Source organism: Capra hircus, chromosome 3 (genome assembly GCF_001704415.2).
Source record: "Capra hircus breed San Clemente chromosome 3, ASM170441v1, whole genome shotgun sequence".
Taxonomy (NCBI): Eukaryota; Metazoa; Chordata; class Mammalia; order Artiodactyla; family Bovidae; genus Capra; species Capra hircus.
In genome coordinates, this window is record NC_030810.1 from 53730349 (window position 1) to 53757056 (window position 26708).

Consider the following 26708-nt stretch of genomic DNA (forward strand, 5'->3'; position numbering starts at 1 on the left):
TAGTCCAAGGGACTCTCAAGAGTCTTCTTCACATTAACAGTTCAAAAGCATCAATTCTTCGGCACTCAGCCTTCTTTAAGGTTCACATCCATACATGACTACTGGAAAAACCAAAGCTTTAACTATATGGACCTTTGTCAGCAAAGTGACGTTCTCTGCTTTTTAATATGCTTTCTTAGGTTTATAAAACTACAACTAAACACAAAATTATAAATTAGATTCTAATAAATCTACCAAACTAGTAATACTCTAAGAAGACTAACTCTATTTGAAGGATGATACTATTTTACTAAAACTAAATGACTGCTGGCTTCCCTGGTGGCTCAGTAAAGAGTCTGCCTGCAGTGCGGGAGACCCAGGTTCAATCCCTGGGTCGAGAAGATCCCCTGGAGAAGGAAATGGCAACCCACTCAAGTATTCTTGCCTGGAAAATCCCATGGACAGAGGAGCCTGGCAAGCTACAGTCCATAGGGTTGCAGAGTCAAGACACGACTAAGCAACCTCACTTCACTTCAAATGACTGCTCATATATTTAACAGGAGAAAGAGATAACTTCAGGCCTGGTTCTACATTTAATTTTTTCCTGTATTTTGACATTCCACACTACAATATAACTTGATGATACAGAATACATCTGCTCACAAAAGTATTTGCACAAAATGCAATTCATAACTTCTAGGCTCTGTTTACTGTTCAGAATAATCAGATCTGATATTTAACTAAGTCTTTGCCAACAAACAGTCTTTGAACAACAGTTATCATAAGATCTAACTTGTTGTCTCCTTAAAGTGTCTTTTTCACTGAATATCAGGCTAGCATCACAGCAGTTATTTAAGCCTTCACTGTGAATGTGTTAAATAATCACTGCTAGAATTAAGACCAAAAAAAAAAAAAACTACATTGAAGACATGCTATTACATTCTTATAAATATCGATAGCAAGTTGCTTTGTTACCTTATTAAAATTAAGATAAAAATCCCTGAAATATGTCCAACTGATAGAAGAATATGATATTTTTACACTCTGGAAATCCTATACTACCATGTGTTATGACTCAATTCTCTCACTTTATTAAGGTCCTGCAGAACCTACATTACACAAGCATAGGGTAATATGGCCTTCTCTCAATACAAAACCAAAAGAAAAGATAAGCACTAAAATTGCATAAAGTTCAAACTGGGTTTGAAACAAATACAGTGCTTACTTATATACATAGTTTTCATACTGGTTAAATCATACATTTCCTCTTGTCAGTTAAAAAAAAAATTAGAGGACACACCCATATATGTATCTACTAATCTGTTAGTCATATGTATTCACTACTTTAAATATATATAATAATATTAATAAAGCATAACTTCTTTCCTTTATAGGTTAATAAATAAATAAACTGATAGCATTTTCTTCCCTTGCCACTATTTGTTGTCTGATCTAACAGAATCATGATTATGCTGAAACAGATTTTAAAGATCAATACGAAAATAAAATTTTAAAACCTCTCCAAAAACAAGACATGAAACCCAATTCTAGAAATGTGTGAGAGGAAAACAATTCAAAACAAATACTTTCCCATTATTACATTTGCCTAACATTAAAGGAGGGCTTCTCTAGTAGCTTCGTGGTAAAGAATCTGCATCCCAATGCAGGAGACGTGGGTTTGATCCCTGGGTCAGGAAGATTCCGTGGAGAAGGAAATGGCAACCACTCCAGTATTCTTGCCTGGGAAATCCCATGGACAGAGGAGCCTGGCAGGCTGCAGTCCAGGGGGTCACAAGAGTCGGACACAACTCTGACTAAACAACAACATTGAAGGAACAGGTAAGCCCTGCATCAGTCATTCTTTACCCTCCCCTCTGAAATTCATCCTTGGCCCAGTCAGGAAGCAGTAACCAATGGGTACAAAAATAAATTTTACATAGATAAAAAATTTTCACTGCTCTAGACAATTAGAGTACAAAGCTTCAAAAAGTATACCTTTTCATTTATAACCGGCTGGTACTACCACAATAACATTTTTTCACTAAATGATATTTAAATAGATTACCATATTGGTAAAAAGTGTTTTTAAACAATTCTAGACAGTAGCCAAAATTACAGCAGCTGGAGATTTGAGGATCACAGGAGATCTTCAATGCTCTCTTAAGTCTCTGAGTTTCTGCTCATAAGTATTGCTTTCCTTTCTGTAAAAGTCTATATGTAACTTATATGTATAAACAGTTTCTGCTCGTAAGTGTTGCTTTCCTTCCTGTAAAAGTCTATATGTAACTTATATCTATAAAGTTTCCTAGGACTTAACCACAATGCCTAGATTGCACATTTTGCCAGAAAAATATTTGCAAACATCATTAATAAGCCTTCTCTGGTACATATCTCTTCGCAAATAGCAAGTAAATTAAAAAATCCTCATAGTTTCTCTGGGCACTAAGAAAGATATTCTTACAAATAAGTTTAGTTATTCATTAAGAAGACTTGGATGCTATGTTTCTTCTGAAGTTATCAGTTTTATCAGTTTTTTAAAAATATTTTTTACAAAGGATAAAATATAGACACACTACACTGATGGTGAAGAGTTACCACCATTTCTATTCTTCACTTTGATCATAAAAAGTCAACTAGGACAAAAATTAAAGAGGAAAAATATAAAATGGAGATTATGGCAAACAAAATGAAAGGCTAATTAACTAGAAGGTAATAGTAAATATCAATTAAAAATAATTCAACAATTTTAAAGCACTTGGACTGCAAGGTCCATCCTAAAGGAGATCAGTCCTGGTTGTTCATTGGAAGGACTAATGTTGAAGCTAAAACTCCAATACTTTGGCCACCTCATGCGAAGAGTTGACTCATTGGAAAAGACTCATGCTGGGAAGGATTGGGGGCAGGAGGAGAAGGGGACGACAGAGGATGAGATGGCTGGATGGCATCACTGACTCTATGGACGTGAGTTTGGATGAACTCCAGGAGTTGGTGTTGGACAGGGAGGCCTGGCGTGCTGCATTTCATGGGGTTGTGGAGAGTTGGACACAACTGAGCGACTGAACTGAAGTGAACTGAATGATGTTAACTGACATGATTTAACCATTCCATATTAAACTATACAAACACTATTTTATCCAAACTGTCAAATTTGGATTCCATATTGGAATAAGATTATGGAAAAATCAGATCAGAAGTTATGGGAAAACGGAAACAAGGTAAAGTAACAGGACGATGGAAACAAGTATCTGCTGAGTTTACAGTGTGGTAGGCACTGTGCTGCAGTCTTCTCAGATACTTAATTCTCACTATATCACTACAATCTTGTGAAGACTATTTTTGTCTTCATGCTAAAGGTAAGGAAATTCAGTGAGGGCAGATCACTTGCCCAAAGCTGCATAACTGATAAGCAGAAGATACAAGATTTAATTTCACAGCCCACATATGTTCCACCCACTACTACATTCTTTGGCAGAATGGAATATGTTGTCTTATAGTGAGCAAAGCCAAAACCTCTAATAATTTATATGCTCACATCAACAAATATTAAGGGGACATCACGTTCCTCATGGGCTTCCAGATGGCACTATTGGTAAAGAACCCACCTGCCAATGCAGGAGACGTATGAGACACGAGTTCAATCCCTGGGTCAGGAGATCCCCTGAGGAAGGGCATGGCAACCCACTCCAGTATTCCTACCTGGAAAATTACATGTACAGAGGAGCCTGTAGGGCTACAGTCCATGGGGTCACAAAGAGCCGGACATAACTGAAGCGACTTAGCAGGCACGCACACACTTCCCTCATACGAATCTCATTTCAGTATTTCCATTTTTCATGGCTCAATGAAATTTATGCTTTAAAATTCAATACAAACATTTTTAAACTTTTAAATAAATCAATTAATTTTGAGCTACAAATTTTTAAGTTTTCACCTTTAAAAAAAAAAAAAAACCTGCAAAAATCTTCCCAAAATCTTTTTTAAATTACAATAAAATCTGACAACGAATACTCAGGGAATGGAACGTTCTGCTTTCAACTTTTCTCCAAATCCAACATCCGCCCGCTGCCTCTGTCACCACCTGCACTGCCTCCACCCTGCAGCACAGCCACAGCTGCCTGCGTCGCTGCCACCACGGTACCCACTGTATGACCAGGCCACAGTTTTCAATGAGTAAATGTACTCCTTTCTGTCATCACACATTTACGGAGTTTCTGAAGGTGAGTGAAGATTACTGCCAAGCACAGCATGACCTTTATGAGGACAAGAAAGCTATAGAAATTTATTACCGCTCCATCAAGAAGCTGAGGAAGAGCAGTTCCCTGGACCCAGAAGTGTTGAATTGAATCCACAAAGCATTTTCCAATTCAAGTTACTTTACATCCTTTCTGTATTTAATTTTTTCACAGCCCTAATGAGTATTTTTTGACTAAATTAATGTCTTGCATGAAATGTCCAACTCCCATGGAAGTCACATACAAGCACATGATTTTTCTTATTACACAATCCAACCAAAATTATGAACAAAATTATGGAGAAACTGAAGAAATGTGGATTACCACAATAGTATTAATAAGAGTATGTAAAGCAATGTGCAACACTGCTCTTATGGAAAAGAAGGTATCCATGTTCCTGACTATCCTTTTGATGAAAATGTACCATCCAAATCATATTGCTGATGATCAGTTAAGTCTTGGGAAAAAATCAAGTTTTATGAAGAACATGGTTATTGTACAGATGCTCACTGTGTGGCAAGTCTTGGAAGAGCTCCACTGTTTGCTGCCCTAGCAAGAAGGCAGAATGAAGCCTGAAGATGCAGTGCAGATCAGAAAACAAAAGCAGCATGGAGCTTGTAACATCAAGCAACTTCTGTATTTAGAGAACATCACTCTCAAACGTGTCTGTGCTGCAAAGACTTCAGTGGTCAACAGAACTGAGGTGTCTGATGCTGTCTTGGAAGTAGAACTTCAGACAGGACCTAATTTGTTGCACACATTAGCCAAGAAGTTGGTTCAGTGAGTAAGTCTAATGTATCATGTATAGGAGTACTGAAAAGCAGTTTTACCAGGTTATATGTTTGACAGAGCCTCTATGCCTAGGTTGCTATTGTTGTTGTTCAGTCACTAAGTTATGTCCAACTTTTTGCAACCCCATGCACTGCAGCATGCCAGGCTTCCCTGTCCTTCACTATATCTCCTGGAGTTTGCTCAAACTCATGTCCATTGAGCTGGTGATGCCATCCAACCATCTCATCCTCTGTCACCCCCTTCTTCTCTTCCCCTCAATCTTTCCTAGCATCAAGGTCTTTTCCAAAGAGGAGCTCTTTGCATCAGGTGGCTAAAATCTTGAAGCTTCAGTTCCAGTATTGGCCTTCCCAATGAATATTCATGGTTGATTTTCTTTAGGATTAACTGGTTTGATATCCTTGCTGTTAGGTTACAATGAAACTATTTGGACACTTAACAAAAGACCCTTGCTGTCCAGCATTTCAAATTTATCACCCCTCCAAGTTCCTGAAATCATACAATACTGAGTTATGTCTTCTTTGATCTATTCCCATAGCAGAATCTTTTCAATACATACGAAATTTAGAAAGTTCAGGTACCAAAATACCCAGTGTAACATTTTATATTTTTTAGTGTTATATATAGAACTAAAACCCTAGGAACTATGAACATTCTAGATCTTATGTGATTTACTCCTTCAGTCATTTCTTACTGAAAGCAGGGCCTATACAGTTATTTGCTTGCTCACAGTACACTTACATTTGCCCACATTCATAAAAGTATACATCAAGTTTACATGACCATTGATTTTTGTTAATTTTTTATCAAGTCATATGTCATTGTTGTTTAGTCACTAAGTCATGTCCAACTCTTTGAAACCTCATACACTATAGCTCACCAGGCTCCTCTGTCCATGGGATTTCCCAGGCAAGAATACTCTGCTGCTGCTGTTGCTAAGTCGCTTCAGTCGTGTCCAACTCTGTGCGACCCCATAGACGGCAGCCTACCAGGCTCTGCCGTCCCTGGGATTCTTCAGGCAAGAACACTGGAGTGGGTTGCCATTTCCTTCTCCAATGCATGAAAGTGAAAAGTCAAAGTGAAGTCACTCAGTCGTGTTTGACCCTCAGCGACCCCATGGACTGCAGCCTACCAGGCTCCTCCGTCCATGGGATTTTCCAGGCAAGAGTACTGGAGTGGGGTGCCATTGTCTTCTCCTACTGGGTTGCTATTTCCTTCTCCAGGAGATCTTCCCAACTCAGGGATGGAACCTGAGTCTCCTGCATTGGCAGGTGGATTCTTTACCACTGAGCCACCAGGGAAGCCCACAAGTCATATGCTGTTATTGAATACCGTCCCATAAATCTCATTTGTGCTGTTAAGGAAAATCTGCATTTTGAAAATCTACATTATACAAAGAAGTATATCTTTTAACACCTCCAAGCAAAAAAGCTGTATAATTAATTTCATGTTTGCACTTTTGTGTGCCACAACAGGAAGAGCCTAAAAAGGAATGGGAGAAGGCTATTAAATATTTCCAGTAAGATCTTGCCTTTATCTTGTGCAGAATATAAAGAATATGCTCTTTAATTAGCAAGTATTTTTTAAAGGTAAAGATGTTTTGTTATTGTAGCTAAAAATTTCTTAGTCATAACATTTTTGAAGCTCTTGTCATTTTTCTACACCTACTAGAAGTTGTTCACCAGCTATTATCTTTGCTTGAAGTGTGCTTTTTTCCTTCTCTTCCCAACCTCCCTTTCAAAATGAGAAGTGGGTTTCTGTTAGTGAACTGAACAGATATCTAATTTTTATGACTTTTGAGTTGTATACTCACTTGGATACTTGATAATTATTACATAACTGATCAAATGGTGATGTGTATTAATGTGAGTTTGACCATATATCTACATTGTCTTATAATATGTGGTTATAGTTCTGTTGGCAAATAATTTTTCAGTGTTTGTCATTTGTAAAAACCTAGTGCAAGAGCTAAACATCTAAATAAACAACAAAATTGGGGGGAGACAATATCTAAACTACTTTCTTTTTTTTTAATTTTTTTATTTTTTTTTATTTTTTAAATTTTAAAATCTTTAATTCTTACATGCGTTCCCAAACATGAACCCCCCTCCCACCTCCCTCCCCACAACATCTCTCTGGGTCATCCCCATGCACCAGCCCCAAGCATGCTGCACCCTACGTCAGACATGGACTGGCGATTCAACTCCTACATGACAGTATACATGTTAGAATTCCCATTCTCCCAAATCATCCCACCCTCTCCCTCTCCCTCTGAGTCCAAAAGTCTGGTATACACATCTGTGTCTTTTTTCCTGTCTTGCATACAGGGTCGTCATTGCCATCTTCCTAAATTCCATATATATGTGTTAGTATACTGTATTGGTGTTTTTCTTTCTGGCTTACTTCACTCTGTATAATTGGCTCCAGTTTCATCCATCTCATCAGAACTGATTCAAATGAATTCTTTTTAACGGCTGAGTAATACTCCATTGTGTATATGTACCACAGCTTTCTTATCCATTCATCTGCTGATGGACATCTAGGTTGTTTCCATGTCCTGGCTATTATAAACAGTGCTGCGATGAACATTGGGGTACATGTGTCTCTAACAAATACATGAAAAGATGCTCAACATCACTCATTATTAGAGAAATGCAAATCAAAACCACAATGAGGTACCACTTCACACCAGTCAGAATGGCTGCGATCCAAAAATCTGCAAGCAATAAATGCTGGAGAGGGTGTGGAGAAAAGGGAACCCTCCTACACTGTTGGTGGGAATGCAAACTAGTACAGCCACTATGGAGAACAGTGTGGAGATTCCTTAAAAAATTGCAAATAGAATGGGGATGACCCAGAGAGATGTTGTGGGGAGGGAGGTGGGAGGGGGGTTCATGTTTGGGAACGCATGTAAGAATTAAAGATTTTAAAATTTAAAAAAAATAAAAAATTAAAAAAAAAAATAAACCAGGCTAAAATACATATCTATGAATAAAACAAGACAAAAAAAAAAAAAAAAAAGAACTACCTTACGACCCAGCAATCCCACTGCTGGGCATACACACTGAGGAAACCAGAATTGAAAGAGACACATGTACCCTAAACTACTTTCTTGAATAAGCGCAATCTACTAAAAATCTTTATCAGTAGATCAAAGTTAATATTTTAATATCTATTTTTGTTAAGTGTAACAATATAGATAGAAGAACTACAGAATATTAAGTTAGCTTTTATTTATCCAGAATAAATCCAAAAATATATTTGTAGAATAAGCTCCCTTATATGATCTTATTTGATTGTCTCTGCTTCCAGTATGGTGGAGAAAAAACAGTTTAGGCAAGTTAATTTCTGACCAATATTGGCTTTACTTTCTAGAATAACATCTCAATTTCATGATTTGAAGCCTTGGAGATGGATATAATTAAATATAAGTTAATGGGTAGGTGTAAGGATTTAACGTCAGGTTACCTTTGACTGACTTGAGTTATCTCCCACTCAAGCTAAGGTCGAATTCTTGGAAACCATCAATATAAAACTCTGTGAAATATCTTTTCTCCAAAGAAATTAAATTATGTTCACAAATGTAAATTTCACTTATCCTTTTAACACCTCCTGAGTCAGATATAACGTGACAGAATTACATTATTTCTATCAAATTTCCACTAGAAATTCCTCACAAATTTCTTAGAAATACTTATTATTATCACCACTTTCCCTGGTGAAATGTTGAGTCGACTCTGACTTATTTTGAGGTCACTCCCACTGCCACCAGTCAAACACTTAGGTTTTCCATGGAAATTATAGTTTCCTTCTCTGCCCTTTTCTCTCCCTGTATCTCCACATCAGTTGAAATTACAAAAACTGGCAAGTGTATTTGAAACACCATATGCTCTCAATACATATCTGCTGGTTGAAAAGGGGAGGGAGGAAGAAGGAAAGGGAAAAAGAAAGAAGGTAGGAAGAGAAGCAAATTAGTATGTATTCCACCCCACCAATTGTCTTTCTTCCCTCCTATTTCTCAGAACAACCTACCCAAAATCATATGATATCAAATGCATCAGGCTCCTTTTATTGCTTCCCCAATAGTTGCCCCTTGGTTGGCTGTGAAGGGGTTGGTTCCAGGAATTCCTGTGATTACTAAAATTACTAAAATCCACAGATGTTCATGTTCTATATATAAAATGCCTTGGTATTTGCATATAACATACACATCAACATTCTTTCTATACTTTATATCATCTCTAGATTATTTATAGTAGTATCTCAGTGAGGTTTTTGTTTGTATTTCTCTGATGCTTAGTGACATTAAGCACTTGTTCATGTACCCACTGGCCATCAGTATATGGTGGCTCAAATGGTAAAGAATCAGCCTGCAATGCAGGACACTCAGGTTTGATCCCTGTGTCAGAAAGATCCCCTGGAGGAGGAAGTGGCTACTCACTCCAGTATTCTCACCTAGATAATTCCATGGACAGAGGAGCCTGGTGGGTTACAGTCCATGGGGTCACAAAAAGTCAGATATGACTGAGCAACTAACTCATTTTCATTATATCTTCTTTGGAAAATGTCTGTTCAGATCTTCTCATTTTTAAAATTTTCATTATTTATTTATTTACTTATTTTGGCTGCACTGGGTCTTTGTTGCTGTGCATGGGCTTTCTCCAGTTGTGGAAAGCAGGGGCTAATCTCTAGTTGAGGTGTGTGGGCTTCTCATTGCGGTGGCTTCTCTCATTAAGGAGTACAGGCTCTAGAACATGAAGACTTCAGGAGTTGTGGCATGGGGCTCAGTTGCCCAGGGCATGCAAAATTTTCCTGGAACAGGGATTGATCCCATATCCCCTGCATTGGCAGGCAGATTCTTAACTACTGACTACCAGAGAAGTTCCCTCTGCTCATTTTTTGATTGGATTGTTTTTTTTTCCTATTCAGTTTATGGGTGCGTGCTAAGTCACTTCAGTCGTGTCCAACTCTTTGCAACCCTTGACTATAGCCCTCTGGGCTCCTCTGTCCATGGGATTTTCCAGGCAAGAATACTGGGGTGGGTTGCCATGTCCTCCTCCAGGGGCTCTTCTGACCCAAGGATAGAACCCACGGTTCTTATGTCTCCTGCAATGGGAGGCAGATTTTTTACCACTGGTGCCACCTGGGAAGCCCATTCAGTTTTTGAGTTCTTTATATATTTTGATCATTACCCCTTATCAGATATGTGATTTGCAAATATTTTCTCCCATTCAGTAGATTGCCTTTTCATTATAGATGGTTCCCTGTCCCATACTTTTAGTTTGATGTAGTCTCATTTGTTGATTTTTGCTTTGGAGTCAAACCCCCAAAAATTCATCACTAAGACTGACATCAAAGACCTTACTGCCAGTGTTTCCCTTTAGAAGTTTAATGGTTCCAGGTCTTACATTCAAGTCTTTAATCCATTTTATTTTTCTATATGGTGTGAGAAAATGTTCTAATTTCAGTTTTTTATATGTAGTTGTTTAGTTTTTCCAGCACCATTTATTGAAGAGACTGCTCTTTCTCCTTTGCATATTTTTAGTTTCTTTGCCATAAATTAACTAATCATACATGCATGAATTTATTTCTGGGCTCCCTATTCTGTTCCATTGGTCTATGGAACTGTTTTTATACCAATTCTATACTGCTGTGGTTCCCTGAGGTCTCAGATGATAAAGAATCTGCTTTCAATGCAGGAGACCCGGGTTTGACCCCTGAGTCGGGAAGATCCCCCGGAGAAGGAAATGGCAATCCTATCCAGTATTTTCACCTGGAGAATTCCATGGACAGAGAAGGCTGGTGGGCTACAGTCCATGGGATCACAAGGAGTCAGACACGACTAAGTAGCTAACACTTTCATACTGCTTTGATTACTACAGTTTTATAATATAGTTTTAAATCAGGGCATGTGATGCCCTAGTTTGTTCTTTCTCAAGACTGCTTTGAATATTCGGGATCTTTTAAGGTTTTATACAAACTTTAGGGTTGTTTTTCCTATTTCTGTGAAAAATGACATTGGAATTTTGATAGGGATTGCACTGGGTAGTATAGACACTTGGGTAGCACAGACATATTAACAATATTAATTTTTCCAATCCACAAACTTCTGTTTGTGTTGCAAGCATAACAGAAGTAAGAAAATGTATTTGTAAAGGGTACCACTTACAGAATCAACCAAAAAATGAAAAATACTGACAGCTAAAAATTCTACTGAAAACTAAAAATTCAAAATTATGAGGCTTAGTTGAAAGCCGTTAAACATAATCAAATGAAAACATACCTTTTCATAAATCGAATGATTAAATACCATCAAGAAGTCTACTCTCTTTAAATTAATCTACTGTAATGCAAATCAAAATCCCAACAGGGTTTTAAGAACTTGACAAGCTGATTGTAAACTTAATATGGAAGAACAAGACCCAAGAATAGCCAAGAGAGTTTCAAAGAGGAACAAATTCAAGGAAATCAAGCTACCAGATATGAAGATCGTGTCAGGAATGAAGACACTGTGGTATTGATCAAGAAAAAGCATCTCTCATTTCAGCAGTTCATACATAGTACTCCTATCTGTTTAGAAATCAATAAAGAAATTTCCCCTTTGCTCCATAAAACCCTTAATGGTCTTCTTAGTCTTACAAATGGATCATATCTAAACGTAAGAGCATGACAGTAGTGGCCAAAATGTTCCTTTTACCACTGTCACTATTCTCCTCAGAGCACATTTTGGCTTCTTAACTATTCTAAATGTTTACCTATTCAAGATATTATGTACTTCACCAAGAACATCACATGGAGTGGTAGATAGATCAGCTGCCAACGTGAGAATAAAACAAGAAGACTGCTCAGAATACATAAGGATCTATATTCAAACATTATTATTTATATTTTTACAAAATATGAGAAAAAAAACTGTTGGGAAATGACACAAGACAAAAAGCAGAACACTCAAAGGTACAAGTTAATATTATCTTGACAATAACTACAATAATATATTACAAATTATTTACAAAGCATTTTACGACTGTTTTAGTCCTTTTGTTCACAAAAAATGAGGCAAAATTATAAAATAAAAATAGTAGTATAATAAAATTTTAAATATATATTTATTATTGAAAAAATTTTATAAATTAATGGTAATGGTTTAAAAAAATATCACTCAGTGACCTCCCTGTACAAAGTTCTAGATAGTGACACAAAGAAAGAAAGCTTTATGGGTAAGAAAGGACAGCATGAGGATATTCTGTGTTCTAAGGATGAAGGGTTAAAAAAAATAGAATTAGGAGTTAATAAGTATTATGTAGTAGACAACAGAACAAATCAATAGATGAACATAGTAAGTTATTATTAACAAAGCAGTAAAGACTGAAGGCTGGTTGAAATTTATGTAATTTTTGAGAGAAACAACAGTCACTGCAGGTTGTTGACAGTGGAGTTAAAAGATGAAAGCAGTATCTGAGAAACATAATTCTAACAGCTGTGTGTAGGATGAGTTAGAAGGCAAAGACGCTAGAAACAAGGACTAAACAGTCACAAAGCTGCTGAAGTACAGAGGCATGAAGTACATGAAACATGAAATAATGAAGACTCAGACAACAGTAAAAGCCATGGAAAAAATTTAAAAATGAGAAAATAAGAGAGACGTTCATTATATTACTCAATTAACGTGAATGATTTTCATAAGGACTACATTCAACATGTAGATATACATTTCTAATTAAATAAGGTATTAAATCATCATTGTGCATAATTATACCAACCTCTATAGGACTGTCATAAGAATAAAATGAGATCATGTTATTAAAAGAATTCTCTAATTGTAAATGTTACATAAATATTATCTGTTGTAATTTCTTAGGGAAGAAACAGCTGTGAAATAATAGAAATGCTCCAGCCATAAAATCACAACACCTGAATTCAAATTCTGGTTTTATTATTTAATGGTACCTTTAATGTACCTTAAGCAAGTCATTTAACCATTCTGAATAACAATTTTTAATATGAAAATGGCAGCTAGGTGTACAACCGGCGCACCTTCTCAGGCAGATGTTGACTGTCCAGAACCCCAAGAAGTCTTAGTTAGCAAAGAAGCCTGCTTGCAGTTTGGTAGATAATGTCTCTCTGGGGCTGCGATTGCCCTCTTCTGGCTCTGGCTGCCTGTTACTGGAGGGGGATGGTCTGCAGCCGGCTAGTTCTGTGAAAGCATTTCCCCTAAAGCCAGGAACAAAACAAGGGTGCCCACTTTCACCACTACTATTCAACAAGTTTTGGCCACAGCAATCAGAGCAGAAAAAGAAATAAAAGGAATCCAAATTGGAAAAGAAGTAAAGCTCTCACTGTTTGCAGATGACATGATCCTCTACATTGAAAACCCTAAAGATTCCACCAGAAAATTACAAGAGCTAATCAATGAATATAGTAAAGTTGCAGGATATAAAATCAACACACAGAAATCCCTTGCATTCCTATAAACTAATAATGAGAAAACAGAGAAATTAAGGAAACAATCCCATTCACCACTGCAATGAAAAGAATAAAATACTTAGGAATATATCTACCTAAAGAAACTAAAGACCTATATATAGAAAACTATAAAACACTGATGAAAGAAATCAAAGAGGACACTAATAGATGCAGAAATATACCATGTTCATGGATCAGAAGAATCAATATAGTGAAAATGAGTATACTACCCAAAGCAATCTATAGATTCAATGCAATCCCCATCAAGCTACCAACAGTATTTTTCACAGAGCTAGAACAAATGATTTCACAATCTGTATGGAAATACAAAAAACCTCGAATAGCCAAAGCAATCTTGAGAAAGAAGAATGGAACTGGAGGAACCAACCTGCCTGACTTCAGGCTATACTACAAAGCCACAGTCATCAAGATAGTATGGTACTGGCACAAAGACAGAAATATAGATCAATGGAACAAAATAGAAAGCCCAGAGATAAATCCACGCACCTATGGATACCTTATCTTTGACAAAGGAGGCAAGAATATACAATGGAGAAAAGACAATCTCTTTAACAAGTGGTGGTGGGAAAACTGGTCAACCACTTGTAAAAGAATGAAACTAGAACACTTTCTAACACCATACACAAAAATAAACTCAAATTGGATTAAAGATCTAAACATAAGACCAGAAACTATAAAACTCCTAGAGGAGAACATAGGCAAAACACTCTCCGACATAAATCACAGCAGGATCCTCTATGACCCACCTCCCAGAATATTGGAAATAAAAACTAAAATAAATAAATGGGACCTAATTAAAATTAAAAGCTTCTGCACAACAAAAGAAACTCTAAGCAAGGTGAAAAGACAGCCTTCAGAATGGGAGAAGTCAGAATGGCTCCGATCCAAAAGTCTACAAGCAATAAATGCTGGAGAGGGTGTGGAGAAAAGGGAACCCTCTTACACTGTTGGTGGGAATGCAAACTAGTACAGCCACTATGGGGAACAGTGTGGAGATTCCTTAAAAAACTGGAAATAGAACTGCCTTATGACCCAGCAATCCCACTGCTGGGCATACACACCGAGGAAACCAGAATTGAAAGAGACACATGTACCCCAATGTTCATCACAGCACTGTTTATAAGAGCCAGGACATGGAAGCAACCTAGATGTCCATCAGCAGATGAATGGATAAGAAAGCTGTGGTACATATACACAATGGAATATTACTCAGCCATTAAAAAGAATACTTTTGAATCAGTTCTAATGAGGTGGATGAAACTGGAGACAGTTATACAGAGTGAAGAAAGCCAGAAAGAAAAAACACCAATACAGTATATTAATACATATATATGGAACTTAGAAAGATGGTAACAATAACCCTGTATGTGAGACAGCAAAAGAGACACAGATGTATAGAACAGTCTTTTGGACTCTGTGGGAGGGGGAAAGGGTGGGATGATTGGGGAGAATGGCATTGAAACATGTATAATATCATATAAGAAATGAATCGCCAGTCTAGGTTCGATGCAGGATACAGGATGCTTGAGGCTGGTGCACCAGGATGACCCAGAGGGATGGTATGGGGAAGGAGGTGGGAGGGGGGTTCAGGATTGGGAACATGTGTACACTGATGGTGGATTCATGTTGATGTATGGCAAAACCAATACAATATTGTAAAGTAATTAGCCTCCAATTAAAATAAATAAATTTTAAAAGAGATAAATAAAAAGAAAAAAAAAGAAAATGGCAGCTAGGGAGTTCTCCCATAGAGGTCTCAAGAGATAGATGAAATAATTCATTATAAAATGCCTATCACAGTATCTGAATTATGGTGGATAGTGAATGTATACCACAGGGCAGTGGAAAAGGAGGCCAAAATTAGAGGTCCATTTTGGCTGACCTTACTGGAAAGCCACAAGCATCTCCAAATAACTATATCTATGGACTTCTCCATATTATTTTAATGAAAAATTATATAAGAAAATTCCTTAAGTATCTTATTAATGCTCCACCTTACACAATACCCTCTTATGTATAAGATCTAATTCACAGCAACCTAAAGAATTGTTAGTCAAAAGCTATGCTACCAACATGATTTTAAAAACCACAATAATAGGCATTTAGTGATTTTTTTCTTTTTTAATTTACAACATTATCAGAATTCGCATTATAATTCTAATATTTATTACTTGAGAAAGAAGTTAAAAAGGACAACTGACCAAAAATAAAAAAGTGTATCCTGAGGAACTTAAACAGTAGGAAGATAGAGAATAAGTTGAAGTTAATCTGATAGAAAGAAATGAATCTGAAGTTCCCTTAGTAAGATCATCCTACCCATGGATCCCAAAAGTAGGACTCAGGGAATAGTTATAAAATCCACTACAGAGCACTTTCATCTCAGAAGAGTTTAGGAATCAAGATCTTAAACAACTATAAGCAAGCAATATTCATAAATATTTCCTTTCCATCCTAGACCAATTAAATTCCACTTAACTAGGGGCCTTTAGTATACTATCCATTCATTCATTCATTCAACTTTGCACAACACTGAAGAATGTATTGGAATACAAAAAATAGTATCAGAAACTGCCTTGAAGAAATAAGATCAATACTTACAAAAAAGTGCCTTGACAGAAATATAAATAAAATATTTATACAAGAAGGACCAAGAAAGCTTTAGGAAATATATGAAGGGAATCTGGACACATGAAAACCTGAAAGGAGGGAAGAAAGAAAAAAACTATAGATGAAAGAACAAGTATAAGGCAATAACAGATGTCAATACAGAGATTTACAAGAAGGAAGCATAAAAAACTGAAATGATCAGAATATTAGATATAGATAGACTACAAAGGCCTTGAGTTCCAGAATAAAGGACTGGTACTTTGTTTTGCAAGAATTTATGGATAAGGAGAGAATAAAGCTTTTAAATTAGGAATATTAATCTCATATAATGATTAAAATACAGAGTAAGGGGGAAAAAAGTATCAGAATAGCTACTGGACCATCACTGAGTCACTATTCTATACAGCTGAAATTAATACAACACTGCAAATCAACTCTACATCAATAAAAAGATAAATTTTAAAAAGAAAAGCTATAGGATTTAATTATAGAAATTTTTTATAAGATAGAGATTGTTATAAAAACTCATATCTACCCAGCTTGTAGTAGAGCTAAATAATTATATACACATTTAACTCCATAAACTTAATTCTTATGCACTGAGCCAAAAGATAAAAGGAGAGACAGATTTCACCTACCCAATTACTCAAGCATTTATTCCCCAAAGTCAACATGAGATGAGATGGGAGCTATGATTCTACATTCTCTCATCAGTCTCAATTCTCTTGTGCCTCTCACAGAATGAGCATCATGATTCTAATGTTAAAAAAAGATATGGATATTTTTCATATAATATATCCTTTAATCTGAAGTAAACCACTTCATCGAATGTTCCATCAAACAGAAAGAACACAGTAATTTGTTCTAGCATTGCTCTAAAACTGGCTGTGTTAGACTTGATGAAAGATATATTGTACTTTATGTGCTACTTAAGAAACCTGTAAGAATAACTGGCTCCATTTTTGCTTCACATACTGACTTTAGAACCTAACCTCTGCTTAAAGCCTTTTCTCTTCCTCATCTTAAGCATATAAAGTGTACTGGAGGTAGCAAAACAGAGATTTAGTCCAAAACTATTCATTGAGGACACAGAATTTCCTAAAACTAGTGAAATATTTCAGGGAGCTAAAACCAAGCAAAGAAAACAAACTCTCTGTGGGTGGGTAAGGCTACAGAAAGCACAGCCACAAAGTGCAAGACAGCTGAACTCCGTGGAACTTAAATGTGAACAGGGTAATAGACAAGTTGGAGGGCAATTATGAAGATCTTGTGAGCACGTCGTTTTCTTTTCCCCCATAACCATTAAATTCTCTCTCTGAATCAATATTTTGATATAGCATTATAAAATTCTGACAACCTATGTGTTAAAAAGTCTTTTATAACACATAAATTTGCTAAAAACTAGATGAACACTTTAAAAGACAGAAATGTTCTTACTTTTAAAGTACGAACTTGTGTTTGCTTTCCTAATTGGTTAATACTTTGGCCACCTGATGTGAAGAAATAAGTCATGTGAAAAGACCCTGATGCTGGGAAAGACTGAAGGCAGGAAGAGGACAACAGAGGATTAGATGGTTGGACGGCATTACCAACTCAATGGACATGAGTCTGAGCAAACTCCGGGAGTTGGTGATAGGCAGGGAGGCCTGGCATGCTACAGTCCATGGGGTCGCAAAGAGTCAGACATGACTGAGCGACTGAACTGAACTGAACTGGGTAAAGTATTTCCAAGTCACACGTTAATTTATCCAACATCTACTGAGCACTTACTATCCAGGCACAGTGCTGGATGCTATAAGTACAAAATGAAATAAAACATAATCCTTGTTCCCTTCAAGGAGTTAATAATCTAATAAGGGAGACATACTATAATTAGTGTAATCATGTTATAATCAAAGTACATACAAAGGATACTATGAAAGCAAACAAGAAGGTCAGGAAATGCTTTTTTGAAGAAGTATTAAAGTGAATTTGTAAGGTCAGGTAAAAGCTACAGCCGTGCTTTCTAACTTGGTTGTGCACAGAACCACATATAAAGTTGATGTCTAGGATTCACTTTAGATTTTGTGAATTAGACTCTCCAGGGGTGAAAATGAAGAATCAGTATTTTCAACAAGTACCATAAGTGATTCAGAATCACAGCCAGGTTTTGTTAGCAGTAAGCCAGAAGTATATAGACAACTATTCCAGGCAGAGAGAATAGCTCAGTACAGTCAGAGTAAGTGAAATACAGACAGAAAATCAAAGAGAAATCAGAACAAGAGTACTGATACAACTAATGCGATATTTCAAACAGGATCTAAAGAAGTGATGTGAACTTCTACAATAAAGGGCAATCATCTATGTCATATGTTTTGGGAAATGATCTCTGACATGAACTAGTTTCTTACTGAAGTATATGGAAAAGCTAAATGCAAATATTTTGCATTAAAAGACAAAGCAAAATGCTCCTTTAAAAAAGTAAACAGTGTAAACAACATACAGTTATAATCATAATTTTTATTCAATGCAGACACCAGTCATTTTTCTCAGGATACACAGGATTATACTGCTTTAACTTGAAAATGTTCATTAAAGTATAAAATAAATTCAAACAGTATTTTGAAATTCCAGCATTAAAACTGAAAACTGCTCTTAATGATTTTAAGTTTCCAGACTATTATTTCATAATAACATATTACTTTCTGACTAAAATTTACTTATAATTGTATTTTTACTCTTAATTCCAGGTAGAAGTAAAGCAGGAATAAGTCATCAGGAAGAAGAATATTCACCATAATAGGTTAAAAGTCAAACAGAATCTATTCCATTGATCTCTGTTTGCTAAGCAACAAATAGTTCAAATCATCAACTATTTAAATCTCAAATTCATTTCCCAACAAAGACTTCATAATCAAGGATATAGAGAGGAAAGCATCTGACACAGGAATAAGAAAATTCTTTAGAAACCTTGGAAAAAACCTAATATATAAAATGCAAGCCATGGTTATACTCTTTACTAAGAAGTCCTTCTAGCTTAAATTCTTCTAAAACTTAAATCATTTAAACAAATCATTTAAACCTTCAGTTGAGTTCAGTTCAGTCACTCAGTCGTGTCCGATTCTTTGCGACCCCGTGAGTCGCAGCATGCCAGGCCTCCCTGTCCATCACCAACTCCCGGAGTCTACCCAAAGTCATGTCCATTGCATTGGTGATGCCATCAACCATCTCATACTCTGTCATCCCTTTCTCCTCCTGCCTTCAATCTTTCCCAACATCAGGGTCTTTTTAAATAAGTCAGCTCTTAGCTTCAGGTGGCCAAACTATTGGAGTTTCAGCTTCAACATCAGTCCTTCCAATGAACACCCTGGACTAACCTTTAGGATGGACTGGTTGGATCTCCTTCCAGTCCAAGGGACTCTCAAGAGTCTTCTCCAACACCACAGTTCAAAAGCATCAATTCTTCGGTGCTCGGCTTTCTTTATAGTCCAACTCTCACATCCATACATGACTACTGGGAAAACCACAGCCTTGACTAGATGAAACTTTTATTGACAAAGAAATGTCTCTGCTTTTTAATATGCTATCTAGGTTGGTAATAATTTTCCTTCCAAGGAGTAAGCGTCTTTTAATTTCACGGCTGCAATCACCATCTGCAGTGAATTTGGAGCCCCAAAAAATAAAGCCAGCCACTGATTCCACTGTTTCCCCATATATTTGCCATGAAGTGATGGGACCAGATACCATGATCTTTGTTTTCTGAACGCTGAGCTTTAAGCCAACTTTTTCGCTCTCCTCTTTTACTTTCATCAAGAGGCTCTTTAGTTCTTCCTCACTTTCTGCCATAAGGGTGGTGTCATCTGCATATCTGAGGTGATTGATATTTCTCCCAGAAATCCTGATTCCAGCTTGTGCTTCTTCCAGCCCAGCATTTCTCATGATGTACTCTGCATATAAGTTAAATAAGCAGGGTGACAATATACAGCCTTGACGTACTCCTTTTCCTATTTGGAACCAGTCTGTTGTACCATGTCCAGTTCTAGCTGTTACTTCCTGACCTGTATACAAGTTTCTCAAGAGGCAGGTCCGGTGGTCTGGTATTCCCATCTCTTTCAGAATTTTCCACAGTTTGTTGTGATCCACACAGTCAAAGGCTTTGGCATAGTCAATAGAGCAGAAGTAGATGTTTTTCTAGAACTCTCTTGCTTTTTTGATGATCCACGGAATGTTGGCAATTTGATCTCTGGTTCCTCTACCTTTTCTAAAATCTGCTTGAACATCTGGAAATTCACAGTTCACGTATTGCTGAAGTCTGGCTCGGAGAATTTTGAGCATTATTTTACTAGTATGTGAGATGAGTGCAATTGTGTGGTAGTTTGAGCATTCTTTGGCATTGCCTTTCTTTGGGATTGGAATGAAACCTGACCATTTCCCGTCCTGTGGCCACTGCTGAATTTTCCAAATTTGCTGGCGTACTGAGTGCAGCGCTTTCACAGCATCATCTTTTAAGATTTGAAATAGCTCAACTGGAATTCCATCACCTCCACTAGCTTTGTTCGTAGTGATACTTCCTAAGGCCCACTTGACTTCACATTCCAGAATGTTTGGCTCTAGGTGAGTGATCATACCATCATGATTATCTGGATCATGAAGATCTTTTTTGTACAGTTCAGTCCTTCTAAAACTTAAACCATTAAAAAAAAAAAAACCCTAATGACTTATAAGGGACTTCCCAGGTCACTCTGGGATAAAGAATCCGCCTGCCAATGCAGAAGACATGGGTTTGATCCCTGGGTCAGAAAGATCCCCTAGAGAACGGAATGGCAACCCACTCCAGTATTCTTGCCTGGGAAATCCTATGGACAGAGCAGACTGGCAGGTACAGTCCATGGGGTTGCAAAAGAGTCAGACATGACTTAACAACTAAACAACAACAAATGAATAATAGACAGGACAAAGATTCATTCACCAAAGTGAAACCTACTGCCAAATAATGCATAGTAATTCCCTGGAGGGGCATATTTGGTATAGAAGGAATAGCAGTTAAAAATCAACAGACTAACCACATACACCTATTTGTAGAGAACAAATAATAGTAATCAGCTAATGACAAGAATAATTCTTATACTTCATATAACAAATCATCCTTTCTCAGCCCTAATGTACTTTTTAAAAGTGATATTACCAAGATGCCTTAATTTCCAGATGAAACACAGGAATTAAATTATAGTTACAATTAAAGGCTATAGTTGTCAGCTTGTTAGGTTAAAATGATCTATTGATATAGGCTGTAAATTTGTTTCTTGAGTCATGCACTGCTTCCTTTCTGCCCCTACAGCATTTTATACAAACTTCTATTCACTTTATTTTAAGTACCTAAGTCCTATTAAAAAAAAAAAAAACAATGAAATTAAAAGACACTTACTCCTTGGAAGAAAAGTTATGACCAACCTAGATAGCATATTGAAAAGCAGAGACATTACTTTGCCAACAAAGGCCCATTTAGTCAAGGCTATGGTTTTTCCAGTGGTCATGTATGGATGTGAGAGTTGGACTGTGAAGAAAGCTGAGCACCAAAGAATTGATGCTTTTGAACTGTGATGTTGGAGAAGACTCTTGAGAGTCCCTTGGACTGCAAGGAGATCCAACCAGTCCATCCTAAAGGAGATCAGTCCTGGGTGTTCTTTGGAAGGAATGATGCTAAAGCTGAAACTACAGTACTTTGGCCACATCATGCGAAGAGTTGACTCATTGGAAAAGACCCTGATGCTGGGAGGATTGAGGGCAGGAAGAAAAGGGGACAACAGAGGATGAAATGGCTGGATGGCATCACCAACTCGATGGACATGAGTTTGAGTGAACTCCAGCAGTTGGTGATGGACAGGAAGGCCTGGCGTGCTGCGATTCATGGGGTTGCAAAGAGTCGGACACGACTTGGCAACTGAACTGAAATGAACTGAAGTCCTGTAAAGAAGGTGGTGCCATCACCAGGTAATAGCCAAGGAAACAGGCCTAGTATGGCAAAGTGACTAACCAAAATCACCACTGAACCACTGAACCCAGATTTCAAAGTCAGATCTAACTGCAAAACTGCTTCCACACTGCCTCACATGGTAGAGAGGAACCATAGGACTAGATGAATCACACCTAAGTAACCAAACTGACTGCAGTTTCTTCTATAACTGCTTCTGAAGTAGCTAAAATAGATCTATCATATCTGACAAACCAAAGGTGGAAGACAGATATTTGTGGGTGGAGGTGTGGAAGCTCTGCTTAGTACCTGAGCTCCCTCATACAATTAGGGAATATATCACTTTACAAGTCTTCACAGAAGGCAGAGGGCCCCTCCCTATACAGAAGCCAACAATGCCACACGGTCATTCTTCCTGTCACCCCTGCAGCATGCACATGAGCACTTAATCTATGCTCTGCCAACATGACATTCCCATCAAGTACACTAAATTAAAAGCTGGAGATGGTAAGAAACTGGGACAACAAAGGTCAGATTTTGGCAGCAGTAGCAACATTAAGTTTCCAAAGGCAATGGTGGCAGCTGTGTAATAGCTGAGTCTGCTGCTGCTGCTAAGTCGCTTCAGTCATGTCCGACTCTGTCCAACCCCATAGATGGCAGCCCACTAGGCTCCCCCATCCCTGGGATTCTCCAGGCAAGAACACTGGAGTGAGTTGCCATTCCCTTCTCCAATGCATGAAAGTGAAAAGCGAAAGTGAAGTCGCTCAGTCATGTCCAACTCTTACTGACCCCATGGACTGCAGGCCACCAGGCTCCTCTGTCCATGGCATTTTCCAGGCAAGAGTACTGGAGTGGGGTGCCATTGCCTTCTCCGAGTAGCTGAGTCTGCTACTGCTGCTGCTGCTGCTAAGTCGCTTCAGTCGTGTCCGACTCTGTGCGACTGCACAGACGGCAGCCCACCGGGCTCCCCCGTCCCTGGGATTCTCCAGGCAAGAACACTGGAGTGGGTTGCCATTTTCTTCTCCAATGTATGAAAGTGAAAAGTGAAAGTGAAGTCATTCAGTCATGTCCGACCCTCGGCGACCGCATGGACTGCAGCCTTCCAGGCTCCTCCATCCATGGGATTTTCCAGGTAAGAGTACTGGAGTGGGGTGCCATTGCCTTCTCCGTAGCTGAGTCTAGCCTTCAGCAATTTGAGGCTGCATTCCTGTCATCAGACTGGTTTTATGCTATGATTTTTAGACACGTCTTTTCTGTTACATAGTCTCTCCTGTTTCTGACTCTTCAAGGGCTCAACCCTCCCAGCAAATTGGTAAACTAATCAATATGTTTTCAACAAATATCTTTTCTACTTGAATCAGTCAGAATTGCCTTCTGTTACCTACAATTAAACCCAGACTGAGGCACTGAATAATTAAATAAGGGACACTGAACAATTACACTTTATCAAATCTTCCTACCTTAGTATTTATTGATTGCTGTTTTATATAATTTGCCATTATAGTCTTAAATTAAAACTACTTTATTTATACATGACAGTGTGCTGTAACAATAACAAAATAACTTCAAATTAGGTTTCTTTATGTTTTTCAAAAACAACACAAATACACAAATATAACAACAGTCATCTACAGGCAATTTTCACTGAGGTTCAGAGTTAAGCTTTATTAAGAATTCTTACCTGTCAGGAATACCTAGCCTCTTGACACTTCTATAAACGGAAAGAGTATTCGCAACATGTCGATAATTAAACCAGAATCTGGATGTACAAACCTAAAGTATCAAAACAAATATATTATTTGTAGGAATCAAAATAAACTACAGAGTTACAAAATTACTTCTAAGTAGGATATAGAGATGCCTAAAAAGTGTATCATAATCAGGCCTACAAACAGCAAAGCACCTAAAGAATTGTCAATAAAACCAACCTCCCTAGAAAGAAGTCTTTCATAACTGGTCTTAAATTAAAAAAACTATTCAGCTTAAGAGAAAACAAATCTTTGTGGAATTTAATCAAATATTGAATCAACTTAGTTACTCTCAATTTATGTGATCCTATAATGTTCTTATTCCTAAAATATTAAACTTTTTAGAATCCAAGACAAGGAACATAATCTCATCACAGAATAGAAGAGAAAATTAACTACACTGGGTTATATACTATTCCTTTCACTCTGGATAGCTTCCTAATTTTAGTTGTGAAAAATGTAAGATAGAGATAAAAACAGAGCATAGAAAATGATTTTATATGCACATAAGAGAATGCATCTTAAAGAAGCTGTTGAACTGAACAGAAAACCAGAAATGATTCCAACAAACTTTACACTTGAAAAAAAAAAAAAAAAACTGATCCCTAAAAAAGACACCAAGGATACAAGGAAAATCTAACACAGTGCCTCAGAAGTCAGCCCTCTCGGGCATCTATTCCAAGGAAAAACCAGAGACTGGGGTTGGTTGGTAGTGTACCTACTTGCTAAGCATCCTACCTCCTATCACACACTTCTACTGATGGTTTAAGTATAATGACAGAGAACATCACAAACGTTCTTGCCCCTGCAAGTGGAAAGGAACTACAAGCCTTTTTTTACAACGAATTTTCAACCTGGAATCCAATAAGGAAAACACTAAAATTTTTGACTACATTAAAGAAAAAAGTACCATATAATCCTAACAGAAATGAAAAACTTGAAATAATTATAACTTAATAAGATGAACAACTCCATTCTGAAAAATGGACAAAGGATGAGACCAAGCATTTTATAACAAAGGCATTAAAAATGGACAGTGAAACTTTTAATAATGCTCAACTTCTGTCATAATTTTAAAAACATAAATCAAATTGATAACCATCCAAAAGCCTGACAATTCATATTATTGGGAAGACTGTGGAGCATGAACACTCATATCCTACTTATGGGAAGGTAAACTAATATAAACCTTCTAAGAGGGTAATCTGCAATATACACCAAGTTTTACAGTGTACTTATTTTTTTTAGTTCACATAAGCATGCAAAATCAATGATCAGTGATCAATGCAAAGAAACAGAGGAAAATAACAGAATGGGAAAGACTAGAGATCTCTTCAAGAAAATTGGAGATACCAAGGGAACATTTCATACAAAGATGGGCACAATAAAGGACAGAAATGGTATGGACCTAACAGAAGCAGAAGATATTAAGAAGAGGTAGTAAGAATACACAGAAGAACCATACAAAAAAGATATTCATGATCCAGATAATCACGATGGTGTGATCACTCACCTAGAGCCAGACATCCTGGATGTGAAATCAAGTGGGCCTTAGGAAACATCACTACGAACAAAGCTAGTGGAGGTGATGGAATTCCAGTTGAGCTATTTCAAATCCTAAAAGATGATGCTGTGAAAGTGCTGAGCTCAATATGCCAGCAAATTTGGAAAACGCAGCAGTGGCCACAGGACTGGAAAAGGTCAGTTTTCACTCCAATCCCAAAGAAACGCAATGTTAAACAATTTTGAAACAACCAAACAACAGCACTCATCTCACACACTGGCAAAGTAATGTTCAAAATTCTCCAAGTCAGGCTTCAACAGTACGTGAGCAGTGAACTTCCAGATGTTCAAGCTGGTTTTACAAAAGGCAGAAGAACCAGAGATCAAATTGCCAACATCCACTGGATCATAGAAAAAGCGAGAGAATTCCAGAAAAACATCTACTTCTGCTTTATTGACTATGCCAAAGCCTTTGACTGTGTGGATCACAATTAACTGTGGAAAATTCTTAAAAAGATGAGAATACCAGACCACCTTATCTGCCTCCTGAGAAATGTGGAAAAAATAGCTAGAACTGGACATGGAACAACAGACTGGTTCCAAATAGGAAAAGGGGTACATCAAGGCTGCATATTGTCACCCTGCTTATTTAACTTATATGCAGAGTACATCATGAAAAATGCTGGGCTGAATGAAGCCCAAGCTGGAATCAAGACCGCCAGGAGAAAGATCAATCACCTCAGATACGCAGGTGACACTCCCCTGATGTCAGAAAGTTAAGAACTAAAGAGCCTCTTGATGAAAGTTAAAGAGGAGAGTGAAAAAGTTGGTTTAAAACTCAACATTCAGAAAACTAACATTATGGCATCTGGTCCCATCACTTCATGGCAAACAGAGGGGAAACAATGGAAACAGTGACAGACTTTATCTTTTTGGGCTCCAGAATCACGGCAGATGGTGACTGCAGCCATGAAATTAAAATTTGCTTGCTCCTTGGAAGAAAGCTATGACTGACCTAGACAGCATATTAAAAAGCAGAGACATTACTTTGCTGACAAAGGTCCATCTAGGCAAAGTTTGGTTTTTCCAGTAGTCATCTATAGATGTGAAAGTTGGACTATAAAGAAAGCTGAGCACCGAAGAACTGATGCTTTTGAACTGTGGTGTTGGAGAAGACTCTTGAGTGTCCCTTGGACTGCAAGGAGATCCAACCAGTCTATCCTAGAGGAAAGCAGTCCTGAATATTCATTGGCAGGACTGATGCTGAAGCTGAAACTCCAATACTTTGGCCACCTGTTGCGAAGAACTGACTCATTTGAAAAGACCCTTATGCTGGGAATGATTGAAGACAGGAGAAGGGGACACCAGAGGATGAAATGGTTGGGATGGCATCACAGCCTCAATGGACATGTATTT

The 26708-nt window shown here is 37.4% G+C and overlaps 1 protein-coding gene across 2 annotated transcripts in view; it reads right to left on the reverse strand.

Annotated features, from left to right (window-relative positions):
* The window catches only part of PIGK (phosphatidylinositol glycan anchor biosynthesis class K), a 155729-nt gene that overhangs the window by 123225 nt on the left and 5796 nt on the right, over positions 1-26708 (reverse strand). For both annotated transcript variants that reach the window (XM_005678232.2, XM_018045587.1), the window contains exon 3: positions 23723-23814. In XM_005678232.2, coding sequence (XP_005678289.1) covers positions 23723-23814 — 92 coding nt within the window. The remainder of the gene's footprint in view (positions 1-23722; positions 23815-26708) is intronic.